The sequence below is a fragment of the Leucoraja erinacea genome, chromosome 5, assembly GCF_028641065.1.
Source record: "Leucoraja erinacea ecotype New England chromosome 5, Leri_hhj_1, whole genome shotgun sequence".
NCBI classification, from domain to species: domain Eukaryota; kingdom Metazoa; phylum Chordata; class Chondrichthyes; order Rajiformes; family Rajidae; genus Leucoraja; species Leucoraja erinaceus.
In genome coordinates this window covers 8,463,222-8,484,484 of record NC_073381.1, presented here as the reverse complement: position 1 = coordinate 8,484,484, position 21,263 = coordinate 8,463,222, and the positions used below count along the sequence as shown (strand labels likewise).

The 21,263-nt window shown below is 39.8% G+C and overlaps 1 protein-coding gene across 1 annotated transcript in view; it reads right to left on the bottom strand.

Annotated features, from left to right (window-relative positions):
- The window catches only part of ascc3 (activating signal cointegrator 1 complex subunit 3), a 358,193-nt gene that overhangs the window by 234,769 nt on the left and 102,161 nt on the right, over positions 1–21,263 (bottom strand). Inside the window, exon 13 of the mRNA XM_055634935.1 lies at positions 16,903–16,974. Coding sequence (XP_055490910.1) covers positions 16,903–16,974 — 72 coding nt within the window. The remainder of the gene's footprint in view (positions 1–16,902; positions 16,975–21,263) is intronic.

Below are 21,263 nucleotides of genomic sequence, written 5' to 3'. Positions count from 1 at the left end.
TATTCCCATGGAATTCTATTAACAGCCTCATGTAAAATGAATAAAATACAAAGACAGCATGTTTGTGCATTTTGGATATGAATTCACATTGGTTTTATAGTCTAACATAGACAAATTAAAATGTCATTAGCCTCTCGAGAAAGTTTTGCAAGACTATAATTTATCCAACCCTTAAGTTATGAAAAAATATCCACCAGAGTTCAGTACGAGTTATACAGCTGATGAGTTGTTACAATAAGGGAGGTCATTAAACCAATCTATTGCTTGGGCTCAGTAGATAATCAAATCATCTAATCAGTCACAATCCCCTGTTTTTTCCCAATAGCCTTGTTAATCTTTATACATGCAATTCCATTTTCATGGCCACAACTCACTCGGCAACCATCTCTGGCATATGACTTTAAGCCCAGGGCATATCAGCCTGGATCGTTTTGAACAGCAGTACAGGTTCCAGGGGCCAGGTGGTCTACTTTTTCTCATGAACAAATGCTTTATTAACTATTGCCCGACCATCTTAAAAGGTTTCTCCACATATGCACACGTTCACTTTGAGGACAGAAGGATGTTCAGAGCGCGAGAAATGTGAGATAGTGAGAGCTTGGGGTATGCATGTCTGTGTTAAAGTGAAGGGCCTGGCAGTAGGAGTAAGGAAACTTGGATGATGAGAGAAATTGAAGCTCTGCTCTGCTCAAGAAAAAGGAGCTGGGATCAAGTATTTCTCTGGAAGAGTATAGGGGATTAAGAAGCATACTTAAGAAGGAGAGCAAAAAAGGGGCATGTCAGATGATCATGGATAATCCAAAGAGATATTAGAATATATTAAGGAAAAAAGATTAACTGTGGGGCGAATAGGGCCTCTCAGAAACCTAAGCTGTCATCTATATGTGTAGTCGCAGGAGATGGGCAAGCTCCTTAATGAATATTATCCCGTTTTTACCATGGAAAAAGACATGAAGAGAGGAACTTGGGGAAATAAATGGAGATAACTGGAGGACAGACTGTAGTACAGTCATGGAGGTGTTGAAATATCCTAAAACGTATGAAGGTAAATAAATACCCTAGGACTGATCAGACATATCCAATGACATTGTGGGACGCTGGAAGATAAATTGCTGGACCCTTGGCTCTTTGAATGATTGCAAGACACAGGTGAGGTGCCGGAAGAGTCGCACCCTGGCTACTCCCTCTTATCCCCTCACCCAGTAGGCAAAAGGTATAAACATGTGAAAACGCACACTCCAGACTCAGGGACAGTTTCTTCCCAAATGTTATCATCCGACCACAACGAGAGAGCAGTGCTGAACTACTATCTACCTCTTTGGTGATCCTCGGACTATACTTGATCAGGCTTCGCTGGCTTTACCGTGCACTAAACGTTATTATCATGTATCTATACGCTGCAAATGGATCGATTGTAATCATGTATTGTCTTTCTGCTGACTGGTTAGCACGCAACAAAAGCTTTTCACTGTACCTCGGTACACATGACAATAAACTAAACTGAAAACTGGTTAATCTTATGCGCCATTTTAAGAAGGGCAGAAAGGTAAAACCTGAGAACTATTGACCAGCCAACCGAACATCTGTCTTTTTCTGGGTTTTACTTCCAATTTATTCTATGCCATCTCTCATTCTTCCTGCCAAAGTGTGTAATTAAATGTAATTGGCCATGTGCTTGCATGTCCCATCAGTCAGCCCTCCTGTAGCCTTCAATTCCCCTGTTTTTTTGCTGTTTACCACAACCCAAGCTTAACGTCTTCTGAAAATGTTGGAAGTTTACGCTGCATACCTACATCTGTGACATTATTGCATTCCAAAAATAGTAGTCCCAACACCATCACATGGGGAATACTACTTATCTACTTTGTTTTAATGAACAAATCTCTGCTTTCTTTTGCAGACATTTTTTAAATAATATTTACAGTGTCATATATTATTTTATGCCAAAGCTTAATTCTGCCAAACAGTCTTTTCTGTGGGAATTCAACAAATGGCTTCCAAAAATCCATATTTAATCAACTTAAAATTCAATTAAGTTAGACAAACACAATTTGCATTTTGTATGTCCATGTTGACTCTCGTTTATTAGTTTTAACTTCTCCAAGTGTTTGATATATTATTTGCTTAAAGTTATTTCCACAACATTCCCAGACATCAAGATTAAATTTTCTGATATTGTTGCTGACTTCGCACCTCTTAAAATATGGTTTCAAATTTACGATTTTAGTTTTGACACCTCCAGTATGCATTGTCCATGCTGCTCTTGGGTGGCCTCAGTTGAATACTTTGGAAATATGAGTCTCTGCCAACTCATGGATATACATTGTGAACACAAAAACCTGGACTAACTCAGTAGGACAGGCAGCATCTCTGGAGAGAAGAAATATGTGACGTTCCGGGTCGAGAAACGTCACCCATTCCTTTTCTCTCGAGATGCTGCTGGGTAACCCCAGCTTTTTGTGTCTATCTTCGGTTTAAACCTGCATCTGCAGTCCCCACAGGGCGGCACGGTGGCACAGCAGTAGAGTTGCTGCCTTGCAGCGCTTGCAGCACCGGAGACCCGGGTTCGATCCTGTCTACGGGTGCTGTCTGTACGGAGTTTGTGCGCTCTCCCCGTGGGCTCCAAGATCTTCAGGTTTCCTCCGACACAGCAAAGATGCATAGGTGCGTAGGTTACTTGGCTTTGTAAATGTAAAATAATTGTCCCTAGATTGTGTAGGATTGTTTTAATATGCAGGGATCGCTGGTCGGCACGGACCTGGTGGGCCTAAAGGCCTGTTTCTGCGCTGTACCTCTAAAATTAAACTAAAACTGTACATTGTGAACAATTCTCCTCCATCTCTACTCTTTGAGTAATCGTCCTTTCTTATCAGTCTTACTTGCTTTTGGTGCAATTCACAGCTCCCGTTATCTTTTATTTGTGCACTGTGGAAGGCTTGATTGCAAATGTGCAAAGTCTTTTCTTTGACTGGTTAGCACGCAAATAAAAGCTTTTCACTGTACCTCGGTACACATGACAGTAATAAAGTAAACTAAATAAAATTGTATGGAGATTGGATTATTGTAGGAAGTGATTTTTTTAAAGTGTATTCCATCTTCCGACGAAAATGGACTTATGCGCAATTGTAAAAATAGAACCCATATTTGCCTGGAGAATGCAGGTACTACTAATCTCAGCGTGTCAAACTGAGAAAGGTACAGTGCATTCAGAAAGTATTCAGACCCCTTCACTTTTTCCACATTTTGTTACGTTACTGCCTTATTTTTAAATTGATTAAAAAATGTTTTTTATCATCAATCTAGGCACAATACCCCAGAATCAAGGAGTGAAAACAGGTGCTTAGAAATTATTGCAAAGTAATTAAAAAGAAATAACTGAAATATCACATTTACACAAGTATTCAGACAATTGTTATGACAAAATTGAGCTTAGGTTCATCCTGTTTCAATTGATTATCCTTGAGATGTTTCTACAACTTGATTGGCACCCACCAGTGGTAAATTAAATTGATTGGACATGATTTTGAAAGGCACACACCTGTTTATATAAGGACCCACAGTTGACAGTGCATGTCAGAGCTAAAATCAAAACCATGAAGACAAAGGAATTGTCCGTAGTCCTCCGAGACAGGATTGTGTTGAGACAGAGATCTGGGGAAGGGTATAAAACAATTTCTGCAGCATTGCAGGTCCCGAAGAGCACAGTGGTCTCCGTCATTCTTAAATTGAAGAATTTTGGAACCACCAGGACTCTTCATGGAGCCAAACTGAGCAATCGGGGGAGAAGGGCCTTGGTCAGAGAGGTGACCAATAACCCAATGGTCACTCTGACAGAGCTCCAGAGTTCCTCTGAGGAGAACAAGGACAACTATATCTGCAGCACTTCACCAATCAGGCCTTTATGGTAGAGTGGCCAGACGGAAGCCACTCCTCAGTAAAAGGCACATGACAGCCCACTTGGAGTTTGCCAAAAGGGTTGTTTCCTCTGGTACACTAGTCTGATGAAACCAAGATTGAACTCTGTGGCCTGAATCTTGGCAACAGTCACATCTGGAGGAAACCAGGCACCGCTCATCAACTGGCCAATACCATACCTATGGTGAAGCATGGTGGTGGCAGCATCATGCTGTGGGGATGTTTTTCAGCGGCAGGAACTGGGAGACTTGTCAGGATCGAGGGAAAGATGAACGGAGTAAAGTGCAGAGAGATCCTTGATGAAAACCTGCTCCAGAGCATGCAGGACCTCAGACTGGGGCGGAGGTTCACCTTCCAACAGGACAATGACCCTCAGCACACAGCCAAGACAACGCAGGAGTGGCTTTGTGACAAGTCTGTGAGTGTCCTTGAGTGGTCCAGCCAGAGCCCGGACTTGAACCCGATCGAATATCTCTGAAGAATGGGAGAAATCACCCAAATACAAGTGTGCCCAAGCTTGTAGCATCATACTCAAGAAGACTTGAGGCTGTAATTGTTGCCAAAGGTTCCTCAACAAAGTACTGAGTAAAGGGTCTGAATACTTATGTAAATATGATATTTCAGTTATTTATTTTTAATTACTTTGCAAAAGTTTGAAACACCCGTTTTCACTTTTTTATTATGGGGTATTGTGTGTAGATGATTAAAAATAATGAATTTAATCAATTTTCAAATAAGGCTGTAATGTAACAAAATGGGGAAAAAGTGAAGGGGTCTGAATGCTTTCTGTATGCACTGTACATGGATTCACCAATCAAAGATTTAATATCAATGTATAGCCTCTATATTACCCGCCAGGAGGATTGAAAATCCCCGTCCATTAAGACATACGCAGGTGGAATAAAGAATCATAGAGGCATACAGTGTGGAAACAGGCACTTCAGCCCAACTTGCCCACATGTCCCATCTACATTAGTCCCACCTGCCTGCATTTGACCCATTCCCTCTAAACCTGTCCTATCCATGTACCTGTCTAAATGTTTCTTAAACGTTGCGATAGTACCTGCCTCAACTACCTCCTCTGACAGCTCATTCCATTCACTTCCCTACCCTTTGCATGAGAAAGTTTCTCCTCAGGATCTTATTAAATCTTTCCCCCCCCTCGCCTTAAATTTATGTCCTCTGGTTCTCGATTCCCCTACTCTGAGCAAGAGGCTCTGTTCGCCTACCTGATCTATTCCTCTCATGGTTTTGTAAACTGTTGGGAGTTTGATCAGCTAATACGGCTACTATTTAACAATACTATACCAAACTATTGTTTGTTTACAATAACATCTCAAGCAAGTTTTTTTGTTTTAATTTACTGCCCATAAATTAATATATTTCAATTGCTCAATATATCCAATTGATGAGATATAAAATGCATTTTAACTAACCATGTGTGGTAGATATGCAACTTATTATAATGGATGACTAAGCAGTGAAGTATAGCAAGTCTAAAGATCAAAACTGCAATATTGGAAAGGTTAGTGAAATGGATTAATCATGACATTCAGTTAGTCTGTGAATGTAATTAGATCATCTCCTTTAATAAATTTACAATAAGAACTAATTTACACCATTCCTGTTACACAATGACAGTGAGTCAGAGGGAAGTGAGTACAATGCTTACCAATGAGGCACCTGAAGCAGTCGGTGGATTTTAATTAACTAAATAAGTTCTCATGAAATAGCACTGTGCAGGTGCACTTTGTGACAAGAAGTGACCAAGTATTATGTACAGAACCATGAGGTGACGCGGTTGCATAGCGGTAGAGTTGCTGCCTTACAGCGTCAGAGATCCTGGTTAAATCCTGACTACGGGTGCTGTCTGTACGGAGTTTGTACGTTCTCCCCGGGTGCTCCGGTTTCCTCCCACGCTCCAAAGATGTACAGGTTTGTAGCTTAATTGGCTTTGGTAAAGAGTGCAAATTGTCCCCAGTGTGCGGGATTGTGCAAGTGTATGGGGATTGCTAGTCGGTGCGGATTCGGTGGGCCAAAAGGCCTGTTTCCATGGAGCATCTGAAAACTAAACCAAAAACTAAGTAAAGTATCTAATCATTGGAACTGGAATTACACTGAAATTCAGTGGGGAAGATTCAGCAGGAGGATGCTCTATTTACTCACAAAGTACTGGAATATCTCAGCAGGTCAGGCAGCGTCTCCAGAGGACATGGATAGGGGGCGTTTCGGGTCCAGCATGCTGTGTTTATTTTATGTAAATCAGATTCTGCAGTTTCTTGTGTCACTATTTACACACGAGATTGTTTAAATCGTATAAAGTTGCTGGAAGTGTAAACTGATCAAAATTTGTTGAAAATTTGAAATAAAAACAGAAATACTTAAAACACCCAGCAGGTCAGGTAGCAGCTGTGGAAAGAGAACCAGTTAATGTTTCTAATTCAGAAAAATCGATTTTAAAACATTAGCTTTGAGTCACAGAGAAGGGATAGGACAAAATAAACATGTATAATTGTAGTTGTAGGCTGGATATGGCCACAAGGCAGTGGAGGTTCTAAATCGGAGTTTTCCCTCTCCTTGATGGACTGCCTTCCCAGGCTGCCGAGCCCCATCTACACGAGACTCGTGGGGGCGGGAGCGTCTACCTTCCCGTGCAGGTCTACAGCACCTGCCCACTGCCCACAACATCTTGATGAGGTAAAATAGATTAATGGGGGCATTTGGAAGGTGATAACCCTTGTCAATGTTATGTGTCTCTAAATAGAAGGGTTTGGGATGTGCCCAGCCCGTTAGGTTATAATCAAGGAGGTAGTTTGTAATGCAATCCATCCATGGCTAATTAAGATTTTTTTTTTTTTTTTTAAGAAAATTAATGATGATTTTAAATGAAAAGGCTTATCATGCGATTAAGATTAATGGCAACCCAGATAATTGTACGGTTTTACAGAAGCCAGCAAAGAATGATAGAAAAATATTTGAAGATGAGAAAGTTTTAAAATGATTTGCTAGTTTACTCTCATACTTGGCTTCTGCTATATATATATATATCAGAATTGCTGTAATTTCTTTATTTTCCATGATTAATTTCTTTATTCCCCAAAGATAATGTTTGCTTTAGCCTGTTTTAATATATATATATATATATATTAAAACAGGCTAAAGCAAACATTATCTTTGGGGAATTAATATAATATATTAAAAAAGGCTAAATCAAACATTATCTTTGGGTAATTAATCATGGAAAATAAAGAAATTACAGCAATTCTGATTAATTAGTACAGATTAGTCTTCAATGGTGGATAGCACTAAAGATATCCCAAAAATAATAGGTAAAATAAGAGACAAAAGGGAGGAACGTGAAGTAATTTCTATAGCTAGTGGAAACAAAAAGTTAAGGGAAGTAATAGAGCTCCAGGCTGACAAATTTCTTGGATCTGATGACTACATCAGAGGATATTCAAAGGACAGATATGCAGAGATAGTGTGTACGTCAGTAATAGTCTACCAAAATATCTGCCGAGATTCAAGGAAATCGGCAATTATAATACTGCTATTTGGAGAAGAAAATCGAAAGCAGTAAACTATAGGCCTGTTAAACTAACATCCATCATTGCGAAAATTGCTGGTATCCATTATTAAGGAGATAATAGGAAAATACTTGGAAAAATATAATGCAATCAACAATAGCCCACATGGTTTTAGAAAAGATAAATGGTGTTCAATGTGTTGTTAGATTTCTTTGAGGATGTAACAACCTGGTTGGAAGATATAGTGAATGTGGATTGCAAAAGCATTCGATAAGGTGGCATATAAAAGATTATTGCCAAAGACCACAATGGGTTGAGAGTAATAGCATTGACAAGGGGATTGACTAACTAACATAAAAGATATTCAGGATAAATGAGTTAATACTGCTGTTATGACACAAGAATCCATGGTGGGGCTTCAACTATTTATAACCGACATCAATAACTTGGATGAAGGAAGAGAGTGTCCTGTGGCCATCTTTTCTGATGGTATTGGTATTAATTTATTATTGTCACATGCACCCATTTTGTTTTGCTGCTCTGCAGGAAAATCATTATACAAGTACAAGAGGTTGTGCAAAAGAGAAAAAATACACAAGGTGCAGAATACGGTGTTATAGTCATAGAGTCATACAGCATGAAAACAAGCCCTTGGACAAATTTGCCCACAATGACTGATATGGTGTTAGAAACATAGAAAATAGATGCAGCAGGAGATCATTTGGGCCCTTCAAGCCAGCACTGCCATTCATTGTGATCATGGTTGATCATCCACAATCAGTAACCCGTGCCTGCCTACTCCTCATACCCCTTGATTCCACTATTCCCAAGAGCTCTATTTAACTCTCTTTTAAATTCATCCAGTGAATTGGCCTCCACTGACTTCTGTGGCAGAAAATTCCACAAACTCACAACTCTCTTGGTGAAAAAGTTTTTTCTCATCTCAGTTTCAAATGGCCTCCCCTTTATTCTTAGGCTGTAGCCCCTGGTTCCGGACTCCCCCAACATTGGGAACATTTTTTCCTGTACAGTCCAGCTTGTCCAGTCCTTTTATAATTGTATATGTTTCCATAAGATTCCCTCTCATCCTTCTACATTCCAGTGAATACAAGCCCAGTCTTTCCAATCTTTCCTCATATGAGTCCCGCCAGCCCGAGGATCAACTTCGTGAACCTACGTTGCACTCCCTCAATAGCAAAGATGCCCTTCCTCAAATTAGGAAACCAAAACTGCACACAACACCCCAGATATGGTCTCACCAGGGCCCTGTGCAACTGCAGAAGGATCTCTTTGCTGCTATACTCAAATCTTCTCGTTATTAAGATGTATAATGTGTTGTAGCCAAAGAGAAAATATTTTTTTTTAAAGTGCAAAGACTGCAACGAGGTAGACTGGACGATTAGGAGTTCATGCTTAATATACGATACCCACATAGATGAATTAGCAACTTCAGAGTAGCTCAAAGATTCTGCAAAGGAATATAGATAGGTTGTGATAGGGCAAGAGGTTGGCAGAAGGAAATATGATATGATATGGAAAATCTTGCTGGATAATTGGTAGGCAACTGGTGCTAATTTAAAAATTAATTAGAAATGCTCACATTTGCATAGCCTTTAGGTGAAAAAAATGAAGTTAATTATCATTGCTGAACAGGCCTGCATTGGTCTAGGTTTTAATTTGAATCTTATAAACAAAACATCTAAGGATTTTTACTAAAAAAGTAAACAGTTGGTATTTTGTATGCATTTACAAATGGCTCAGATAGCTATGATATTACTTTTTAACTAACTTTAAGCAATTGTCATTCATTATAATTTTTGAATATTTTGCTATAAAGTGTTACTGCAAAGAAAATCTAGTGAAAGACCATCAGGGCTTTAAAACCAGATGTGGATTATTGAACAAGCAAATCTTGTGTGGTTAAAAGTTTTAAATCCCACTTTCAAAATTATGTTCATATCAGTTTAGCAGCCCGTTGCAACAGAAATACTAAATAGATAAACCTCGTTATTACGGACCACAGAAGTTGCTATCCATAATGGTGTCCATTATTGCCGATTGTCCACTGCAGCACAGAACCTCACAGGAGATCCTTTTTTTGCTGTGACTATCCTTCAGTCCTTCTGTACATCTTTCTGCTCGGTGTAGACTGACTCCCCTTCCCACTCCCTCCCCAATCTTTGTACATCCCCAATCTTGGACTTTCCACTCGTCACTTTCATTTCATTTTTCATGTATCTTGTTGTGTTTTATGACTGTTGGCAAACCGATTTCCCTCCTGGGATAAATACATTTTTATAGTATCGTACTGTAACCCAGTAAGGGATTTGCTCCAACCACCTTGACGTCACTCCATGCAAATATGTTGTTTTCAAATACAATGTTCTTTTTAGCAGCTAACAATGTATTTTTGCAAGCTAAAAATACTAAAGCCTGTTTGTTACATTGTTTAATAGAATATCATTGTAGATCAAAGCAATTGCTTAGTAGTTTCAAAGGCCTCCTCCAGTGTAACTAGCAGCTTGAGTTCTTATTGATGGTGGGGTCTGATTGCTGTGGGGACGAACCGTCTGCTATAACTGAAATCCGTTATAAAGAAGTCCATAATAAGGAGGCTAAACAGTATCTGGAATGCAAACTTGTCAGCATCATTTGTATTTTATAATGGAGCTATTCTCAGCATTTCTGTTTTATAATTTCACCAATTGTTTGAACCTGAGCGCCACAAGAGAACTTGAAAATAAAGACATTGTAGGTCATCGCCATATATTATTGTCCTGCGTACCTGCATCGACATTCAGCAAGCAGCTCAGGAGGATCTGGGCAACACACAGATGATAAACTTGCACATGCAACTGTTAATTCAAACTGAAGGCTGAAACAAGCTGTCTCATTAGTTACAGCAGATGGATCAGAATTAATGACTGAATAGCCAAGTTTTAATTTCCCAAAAGCCAAACAGAGCTGAAAATTTTTCACAGTACGACTTGAAAAATCAACAGCAAAGGAGACAATCTCCATCTGTCATCCCAAATGCCTACACTCTTCCAACTACTCACAACTCAATGTTCCCAGTTAGTACTATTTTAGTGCAAAGGAAAATAAAAATCTGATCTGTGTCAACAATGATCCCACCAGAAAATTAAAAAAACCACTAGGCTCCATAGTATAACAATATAAGTAAAATAACTTCAGAAAGATCTGCACTAAAATTATATTTATGTCAACTACAATACCATTCAGAAAGACAAACTAAAGAAAGGTGCGACACGGTGGCACAGCGGTAGAGTTGTTGCCTTAAAGCACCAGAAACCCAGGTTCGATCCTGACCACAGGTGCTGTCTACACAGAGTTTGTAAGTTCTTCCCATGATCTGCGTGGGTTTTCCCTGGGTGCTCTGGTTTCCTCCCACACTCCAATGACGTACAGGTTTGTAGGTTCATTGGCTTCGGTAAAATTGTAAATCGTCCCTAGTGTGTGTAGGATAACGTTAGTGCGCGGGGATCGCTGGTTAGTGCTGATTTGGTTGGCTGAAGGGCTCGTTTCTGTGCTGTATCTCTAAACTAAAATCATATTATAGCTGAACCCACTTAAAATATGATTAAGTGTATAATAAAATATGAGATTGGGACAGTACAAACATAATTTCAATTAAAGCATTGTATTTCAATACTCAGTAGCAGTATTCAGAGAATACATCAAACTATATAAACTGCTAAGTTAAACAGAAATGTGTTAAGACTAATACCAAGCACAACTATATGTCAATGCTCATTGAAGATTTATAAACAGGTTATGCTTTCAAAGATTCATGTTCTTTGGCTACAAAATAAACAAATATATTTGTCCAGAGACATATTCCTCTATTGGTCTGGATACAGTGAATGTTGAGAGGATGTTTCCATTAGTGGGAGAGTCTAGGACCAGAGGCCAGAGTCTCAGAATTAAAAAACGCACCTTTAGAAAGGAGGTGAGAAGGAATTTCTGTAGTCAGAGGATGATGAATCTGTGGAATTCAATGTCACAGACGGCTGTGGAGGCCAATCCATGGATATTTTTTCGGCAGAGATTGACATATTCTTGATTAGTAAGGGTGTCATGGATTATGGGGAGAAGGCAGAGGAATGGGGTTGAGAGGGAAAGATAGATTAGCCGTGATTTAATGATGGAGTAGACTTGATGAGTTGAATGGATTAATTCTGTGCCTAGAACTTTTGAACTTATGGCTGATGACGAAATGTGAAAAATATACACTTTTAATGTCAAAAATGATAACAACCACTTTGATGGGGCAAAACAATGCTAAAAATCTTCACAAGAGAGTTATTAAACAAAAAATAAAGATCAGACAATTGTGACATTGGGGCAGTTGTCCAAAATCCTAAGAATATAAGAAATAGGAACCTGAGAGGTCCACACCTTCTTCAAGCCCATTCAGCCATTCACTGAGATCATGATAGATCTGATTCTGGCTTTTGTCTTTGCTGCCTGTTCCCCATAATGCTCAACTCCTTCACGTATCAAAAATCTCTTAGCATCAATAAATATATACAGAACTCGTCTCCACAGCTCAAAATTCAGAACCCTGTGGGAAAAGATATTCATTTTTATCTCTGTCTAAAATATGCAACTTCTCATTTGTAATTTATATTATTGGCTCCAGATATTCTTTTACGTGGAAACATTTTCTCAGCACCAGCTTTGTCAAGACTCCATGGTATGCATGCTTCAATAAGATCATGTCATTGTCCAAAGTACTATTAAGAATGAGCACAACCAACATCCAAGACATTAATATAGATTGCAAATAGTTCCATCCAGTTTTTGGATATAAGCATTTTTCCAATTGTGTCTATGTGAGACCATTGACTATAAGTAGCAATGTTACAAAATTTTGAGATTTAAAAAATCACGTCTGCAATTTATCCCATCAGATAAAGCATAACAATAAGTTTAATTTGACACCTAATTCACTTTCATATCTCAAGTAATAAAAAAGTTATGGCCATTTTCATACTCAGAAATTAGCATCTTGTTCCCTATTGATTTTCTATGGACATAACAAAAAAGCTGTGATCGAGGATAGTCAAAAGCCCATAACCTTCTTAAAAATTAAGTGAACTGAATGAAATTTTCAGTTATCATAGATTGAACCATTCTGAAACAAATATAAAATAATCTTACTTGGATTACCTGAAATTAAAGCATATAATTAGTTAGTTACCCAATTGTAGCTAATTTCAAACTTCAATTACTAGATCTAAATTTAATAGGGAGTTATATTTAAGAGGGAGTTAGATGGCTATATTTAAGAGGGAGTAATTGAAGTTTGAAATTAGCTACAATTGGTTAACTAACTAAATAAAGCATATAATTAGTTAGTTACCCAATTGTAGCTAATTTCAAACTTCAATTACTATGTTTCTATGTAAACATCTATCCATTTCTTAATAAATGATTAACATTTTTAAATAGCCTAAGTGTCCAAATAATATTCACAAATAATTCACAATAAAACATGATTTTTAAATCTCATTTACATTAATTTATAGGCCAAATGGAAGGAATTTAGTGTTCAATTGCTGTAAATTAAAGTCAATTTAAATCGGCTTTCTAGTGGGTTCCTGTGAACGCGCTGGTTTAGAACGTTCACATTGCAGTGGATTTGTGCCCCCAAATGCCCAGAAAAATACTGCGGGATATAAAGAGCCCAAAATGAACTATTCGCTATAGAAAACTTTATATACAGGGTTCTTAAGAAGCCCCTTTTAATGTAAAAATAAGGTACATACCTTTAATTGTTTGCTTTATAAAACCCTGGGGCTGCGAGAGGTTGCGGGTTGAGAGAGTTAAACTACTATAACTATTATACAAGGCCATAAAAACTAATAATACCTTTTGCGACGGAGTCTTTCAGCGATTTTCCGTTAATGATTTACTAGGCTGAACATTTTCGATTGGAACAGCCTAGTAAAAATCGCGTTTTAAACCCGCCCCCTCTAAACAGCGCCAAAATCGCGTACAAGGGGTGGGGCAGATTCTCAGACACGCTTCAGGTAGGTTTTGTAACATACCTACTATAAGTAACTACAAATGCTGGTTTACAAAAAAGGACACAAAGTGCTGATTTAACTCAGTGGATTAGGCAGTATCTCTGGAGAACATGGACCGGGAACATTTCGGGTCGGGTCTGAAGAAAGGTCCTGACCTTAAACGCTGCCTATGCATGTTTTCCACAGATGTTCCATGACCCAGCATTTGAATTTGTTAAGCTGGAAAGAGTGCAGAAAAGGTTCTTGAGGGCGCACCAAGCCTCAAGGACCTGAGCTGAAGTAAGAGGTTGGGCAGGGTAGGGCTTTACTCATAGGAGCAAATGGGAATCGGGGGTGATATTAGTATTGTGTAAAATCACAAGGAGGATAGATAGAATCAACGGGGAATCAAGAACCGGAGGATATCAATTTGAGGTGAGTGGAGGAAGATTTACCAGGAACCCGACGCTGAACATTTTCACAAGGTTGGTGGGTATATGGAACGAGCTGCCAGAGGAGGTCGTTTGGCAGCTACTATAACAACTTTGAAAAGATGTTTTGAACAGGTACATGGATAGGAAAGGTTTGGAAGGATGTGGGCCTAATGCAGGCACGGTGGATTTGTGTAGATGAGGCATCTTGGTCAGCATGGACAAGTTCGACCGGAGTGCCTTTTTCTGTGCTGTATGACTCTATGACTAACCCCCTGAGTTACTTCTGCACTTTGTGTCTTTTTATGTAGTCAATAGGCTACGTGGTCTGTAAATCCTGGTAAAGCAACAGTTTCATTTTAAAATTCTGGTCCAATCTTCCTAATTTCTTGAATAGAACATAAGCAATTTTACAAAATCCATTGGGACATTTTATAGAGAACTGAATGGCAATTATCAAGCAATGATCAAGCAACAATCTACAGACATTTCATGCAAGACCCCAGGACGTAAGCTATCAAGTCCAGGAAAGTCGTCAATCTTTGGATTTATTAGTTTATGAAACTAATAAATTCAAAGATTGACGACTTCCCTGGACTTATGAGTTGGAGTTGCTGACATTAACTTGAAGGAACGCTTCAAAGGAACAAAAACAGAAGGAGAATTGGGCAGGTTTAGAACACTTTCAACTTGAAAGATTGCACTCATTCCCTGCATGCAATGCTAATGAACTTCATGCTTCATGTAGAATTATCACCTTTAAACATACGGAAACTTTTCTAAAAGTCAGGAATAAAAAGATACAACATGATATTAAAGAGGAGAGTATGAATTGGATCCTCTTGTCCAAATCATGTACCAGGCATAAAATAATTATCTGGAGCAAAACTGTAAAGTTCACTCAATTTTCTTTAAGTTCCTTTCTCAAATTTGTATGAACTTCCTATCCGTCACACAATTCCATTTGGGATAAAAGAGTAGGTTTTCAGAGTGGGTTTTTAAGAAACTGCAGACGAACACTGCATTGAGTCATTGAGGTATAAGCACAGCAAAGGGGATTTCAGCCCAACTCTTCGATAATGAAATGAAATATCTTTATTTGTCGTTGTAAGCACTGCAAACAACAAAATTGTTGTTGCCACTCCATTGGTGCATAAAATACAAACATAAAAACACAGGACACAATTTCAAAAACAATGTTAAAAACTAGGTATTAAAATAAGTAAGTAATCAGTATTGTACAGGGTGATAGTAAAAGTTCAAGGTGGGTGGCAGCAATGAAGAGTGCAACATGAATAATACTCAGTGTTTTTTCATGTTGAGTGTGAAGATTGCTTTGGGGTAGAAACTGTCTCTGAGTCTGGAGGAACAAACAATCCTCCTGAGTTGGTACAGTTTGCTTGCATTTAGTCCATATTTCCCCCTAAACAATTCTTCACCATGTACCTATCCAGATGTATTTTAAACACTAATTATACAAGCCTCAACCACTTCCACTGGCAGTTCATTCTTCATACCCACCATCCTCTGTGTGAAAAAATTGCCCCTCCAGTCTGCTTACATATTTCCAACCTCACCCTAAATCTATGTCCTCCAGTTTTAGACTCCCCTACCCTGGCAATAAGACTGTGACCACTCACCTTATGATTATGACTACCTATATTAATGGGTTCTAAAATACAAAAAACAATTCAAAAGTGGAATCTGTTACCAAGATCCTTCATCAGTCAGAGTATTGAATATAGAGGTTGGGAGGTCATGTTGCAGTTATATAAGACGTTGGTGAGGCTGCATTAAGATTATTGTGTTCAGTTCCCGGCACCATGTTATAGGAAAGGGTACAGAGATAATTTGCGTGGTTGTTGCCAGAACTCGATGGTCTGAGCTATAGGGAGAGGTTGAGTAGGCTGGGATTCTATTCCTTGAAGCGCACGAGGATGAGGGGTGATAGAGATGCATAAAATCATGAGAGGAATAGATTGGGTGGATGGAGAGAGTCTCGCCCAGAGTAGGTGAATCGAGGACCAGAGGACATACTGTAGGTTTAAGGTGAAGGAGAAAAGATTTAATAGGAATCTGAGGGGTAACCTTTTCACACAAAGGGTGGTGGTTGTATGGAACAAGCTGCCACTGGAGGTAGTTGAGGAAGGGACTACTGCAACGTTTAAGAAACAATTAGGCAGGCACATTAATAGGACAGGTTTGGAGGGATATGGGCCAAATGCAGGCAGGTAGGACAAATGTAGCTGGGACATGTTGGCCGGCGTGGGCAAGTTGAGATGAAGGGCCTGTTTCCACAGTGTACTATTCTATGATGATGAATGCCAAAGAGGAGGAACAATCCAAGATGATAATTTGTTATTCATTTATAACATGGTGAATCAGCACATTATTTCTTGACATTATATGGGACTTTTAACACTGTAATGCATTTGAAGTGCTTACAAAAGTAAACTTTTGTCATGCACAGGGGAATCTATGGTAATATTTGTTTCTACATTATTCTTTTCATTAATTTCTGGTTTGTAATGCGAGTTCCCACTAAAAGTGTCTCAGAGCATAACACAGGTATCCACAGCATGTGGGAATGTTCTACTTATTCAGCAAAAATTAAAACACTTGAAGCAGATGATAATTCCGAACAACCTTAATGTAAATTCTGTTCTTTATCCATATTATATCCAAATTATATACAGATCAATTGGGGGAATTTAAGTTTTAACCTCGCTTGATGGGAATATATGATTTATCTTTTAACTTTATGCATCTATAATTCATTAGAAATTATATTAACCATGTTCTAAATGGTAATGAAATGTTAGATGTAAAAAGAATACTGCAGTCCATTTTATATTCATAAAAAATAATTCTGTTCTCTGATTGAACAAGATATAAAAAATGTTATAATATCAAAACATAATTTAATATACATCTAAATGTTCACATTTTTGTCATCATAAATATGCAAACTCCAAAAGTGGTAAGAAAAATCCTTACCTGGTGTCCTTCCTTCAGTTTTGCTAGAACCTTTTCATAACAAACTTCTTCCATGTCGTGTAGTTGTTGCATCTATAAATCAAGAAAATATATTATGTAATTTTAAAAAGTGTTTTCAGTTTCCTCTCTTTCCAAAGTGAGGAAAACACTGACAAATGAATAATCTCACAGTCACCAGGATGGCATCCACCAGCCACAGATAGCACATTATAGATTTGGTAAAGAGGAGAGAGTGTAACAGTCAAGCATTTTTGCAAACCAAGAGCATACAGGTGCACAACCTTTTATCCGAAAGCCTTGGGACCAGCCACTTGTCGGATTTCGGACATTTTCGGATTTCAGAATGGAAGATTTTTAGCGTAGATTAGGTAGGTAGCGCGGGCGGCTTGAATAGTCTGGAGCAGCTGCCTCCTCCCCGGAGACCGGGAGAATCATTGCATAAATGTTAGTCAGTTAGTTTGGAGGGATTTTATGTGGTGGTGGAGTAGGGGTGAAGGGGGAAACTTTAATTCTTAGTCCCCTACCTGGTCGGCGACTCCCAACCTCGCGGAGCTGGGGGCTCCGTCCGGCCGCGGGCGGCGCCGGTTGTAGCTCCGACCCCGGCAACTCTACCCCTAGCTGCGAGGCGCTCCAAATCCAGCGCGGCCCGCGGCCGGACGCCCCAGCTCCGCGAATGTCGGGAGTCGGCGGCGTCGCAGCGCTGGGATACCAGCGGGGAGCGGGCAATGCCTTACCGGGTCGCCGTGCGGCAAGCTCCGGAGCACTGTGGCCGCCGACTCCCAACATTCGCGGAGCGTCGCTGGATTTGGAGCCGCGCAGCTGGGGGCTCAGTCCGGCCGCGGGCGGCGCCGGTTGGAGCTCCGACCCCGGCAACTCTACTGGCAAATATACTGTCTTGTGCAAACATTTGTTTCATTTACACTCTGTGCTATGGAACAAGGGTATAGTTTAAGGCAATTAAAAACTCCACTTCCTATATTAAATTAATGGCTATACTCAAAAATAGTTTATTGCCTCTAAATTACTTTGGGATGTTTCGAAAACAAGAAAGGAACTTAAAAATGTAAGTATTTTTTACAATTCAATAGACAATAGGTGCAGGAGTAGGTCATTTGGCCCTTCAAGCCAGCACTGCCATTCAATATGATCATGGCTGATTATCCACAATCAGTACCCCGTTCCTGCCTTCTCCCCATATCCCCTGGCTCCGCTATCTTCAAGAGCCCTATCTAGCTCTCTCTTGAAAGTATCCAGAGAACTGGCCTCCACCGCCCTCTGAGGCAGAGGGTGGTGGAGGCCGGTTCTCACAACTCTCTGTGTGACAAAGTGTTTCCTCATCTCCGTTCTAAATGGCTTACCCCTTATTCTTAAACTGTGGCCCCTGGTTCTGGACTCCCCCAACATCTGGAACATGTTTCCTGCCTCTAGTGTGTCCAAATCTTATATGCTTCAATGAGATCTCCTCTCATCCTTCTAAACTCCAAAGTATACAAGCCCAGCCACTCCATTCTCTCAGCATATGATAGTCCCGCCATCCTGGGAATAAAACTTGTAAACCTATGCTGCACTCCCTCAAAATCAAGAATGTCCTTCCTCAAATTAGGGGACCAAAACGGCACACAATACTCCAGGTGTGGTCTCACCAGGGACCTGAACAACTGCAGAAGAACCTCTTTGCTCCTATACTCAACAACATTTGTTATAAAGGCCAACTGTTATAAAGCCAAACATTTGCTTTCTTCACTGCCCGCTGTCCCTACATGCTTACTTTCAGTGACTGAACAAGGACCCCCAGATCCCATTGTGCTTCCCCTTTTCCCAACTTGACACCATTTAGATAATAATCTTCCTTCCTGTTTTTGCTACCAAAGTGGATAACCTCACATTTATCCACATCATCTGTCATGCATCTGCCCACTCACCCAACCTGCCCAAGTCACCCTGCATTCTCATAGCATCCTCCTCACAGTTCACATTACCACTCATCTGCAAATTTCCTAATGTTACTTGTAATCCCTTCATCTAAATCATTAATATATATTGTAAATAGCTGTGGTCCCAGCACCGAGCCTTGCGGCACCCCACTAGTCACTGCCTGCCATTCTGAAAGGGGCCCGTTTATCCCTGCTCTTTGTTTCCTGTCTGCCAACCACCACCTTTCTTAAAAAGTGGGATAACATTAGCTACCCTCAGGAACTGATCCTGAATCTATTTGTCAGATGCAGTAACTTGTTTTTAGGTTGAAAGAAAAAGTGATACTCAATGATATTAGCTATGTAGAAAGGAATATACAACTGGAGGGCTATCCTCAGTTATTCTCACCTCTAATGTGCTTATGGGCATCCTTACCACTGAGACAGAGATTTATGTTATGTTTTTGCCCTACTGATTAAGCCAAACTACTTTCTAGGTGGAGGAACTCAGTGAGTCAGGCAGGATCTCTGGAGAAAAATAATAGGTGACGTTTCGGGCCGGAACCCTTCTGAGACCCTCTCCAGGTATCTTCTCTCTTAACATGTCCAACTCACTTCCCCAAATGTATCTTCCTTTCACCTCAGTATTGCTAACCATGACTTCAAAGGTCAGTGCCTATATTCCAGAATTTCTCTGCTACATTTCAATTTAATTTCACTGTCAAAAGATCGTCCTTAAAAACAACAGCTTTAATAAACACTGCTTCTCCAAATACTGCACTCCTTGCCTCTCAGCACCATTATTGAAATATAGATATAATGATCATAGTACGATATAGAAAGTAATGGAGACATAGACATAGAAAATAGTTGCAGGAGGACGGCAATCAGCCCTTCGAGCCAGCATTGCCATTCATTGTGATCATGGCTGATCATCCACAATCAATAAACCGTGCCTGCCTTCTCCCCATACCCCTTGATTCTGCTAGCCCCAGGAGCTCTATCTAACTCCCTTTTAAATTAATCCAGTGATTTGGCCTCCACTGCCTTCTGTGGCAGAGAATTCCACAAATTCACAACTCTCTGGGTGAAAATGTTTTTTCTCATCTCAGTTTGAAATGGCCTCCCCTTTATTCTTAAACTGTGGCCCCTGGTTCTGGACTCCCCCAATATTGGGAACATTTTTCCTGTCCAGTCCAGCTTGTCCGGTCCTTTTGTAAGTTAATATGTGTCCATAAGATTCCCTCTCATCCTTCTAAATTCCAGTGAATACAAGCCCAGTCTTTCCAATCTTTCCTCATATGATAGTCCCACCATCCCGGGGATGAACCTCGTGAATACTATGCACTCCATCAATAGCAAGGATGTACTTCCTCAAATTAGGAGACCAAAACTGCACACAATACTCCAGATACACTACATCCACTGGCTCTCCTTCATCCATTTGATTTGTCACATTCTCAAAAAAATCCAGAAGATTAGTCAAGCCCTTCATAAATATGTATTCCCCTTCATAAATATGTATTCCCCTTCATGCTGACTTGGGCCAATCCTTTTACTGCTATCTAAATGCGCCGTTGTTATTTCTTTAATAATTGACTCCATCAGGCCTTGGGGATTTATCAGCCTTCAGTCCCATCAGTCTACCCAACACTATTTCTCACCTAATGCAAATTCCCCGTTCCTCTGTCTCCCTGGATCCTCTTCCTCTGGTAAAGATTGGTGTCTTCCTTAGCCAGAACCAATGCACCTGTCCCCATTGCCATTTTCTTGGAACCAAAATAATTTAACCTGTTTCCTGACCCCACATTTGTAGAACTTTTTTTCCAACATGCCTAAAAAAGCACCCTTTTTATATTCTTGGTCAGCTTCTTGTGCTTCACCTTCACCCCGTATGAGTACCCTGGATGCAGACCATCAGGCCTTGGGGCTACTTTTGTCAGCCTTCAGTTTTATACCATCAACGTCTAAGGCCCTCTTACACTATTTCTTCACCTTGGAATGCAAATCCTGCTTTCCCCAGTTCCTCTGTCTCCCTGGATCATTCTCTAGTCCTCTTCCAGTCATCTGGGCCATTGTTTCATGCCTCTTCCTTAGTTAAGAATACAGACACTTCAATGTACCTGTTGCAAAAACCATTGCCTTCCTCCTATGGTTCCTTGTCCCCTGGTTCAAACAACACTAAATTGCCTTCTCTGTGGTAGGCCCAATACATGTTTCTGTCTTCAAGAAGGACCCACTAAAAATTTGTCTTTACTAGATATTTTTCCCACAACCATCAGCTCTAAAAAAGCTTTCCTACTCTCCAAACTACAATTTTTAGTTTTTAATATTTGCATTGGTCAGCTAAAATACCTTTGTGCTTATGCAACCCCAAGGTTTTAGGCAAACCAGCCGATATAGTGCAAGCCATTTAGGTTAACAATTCTGGTGTTGACACTCATTTAA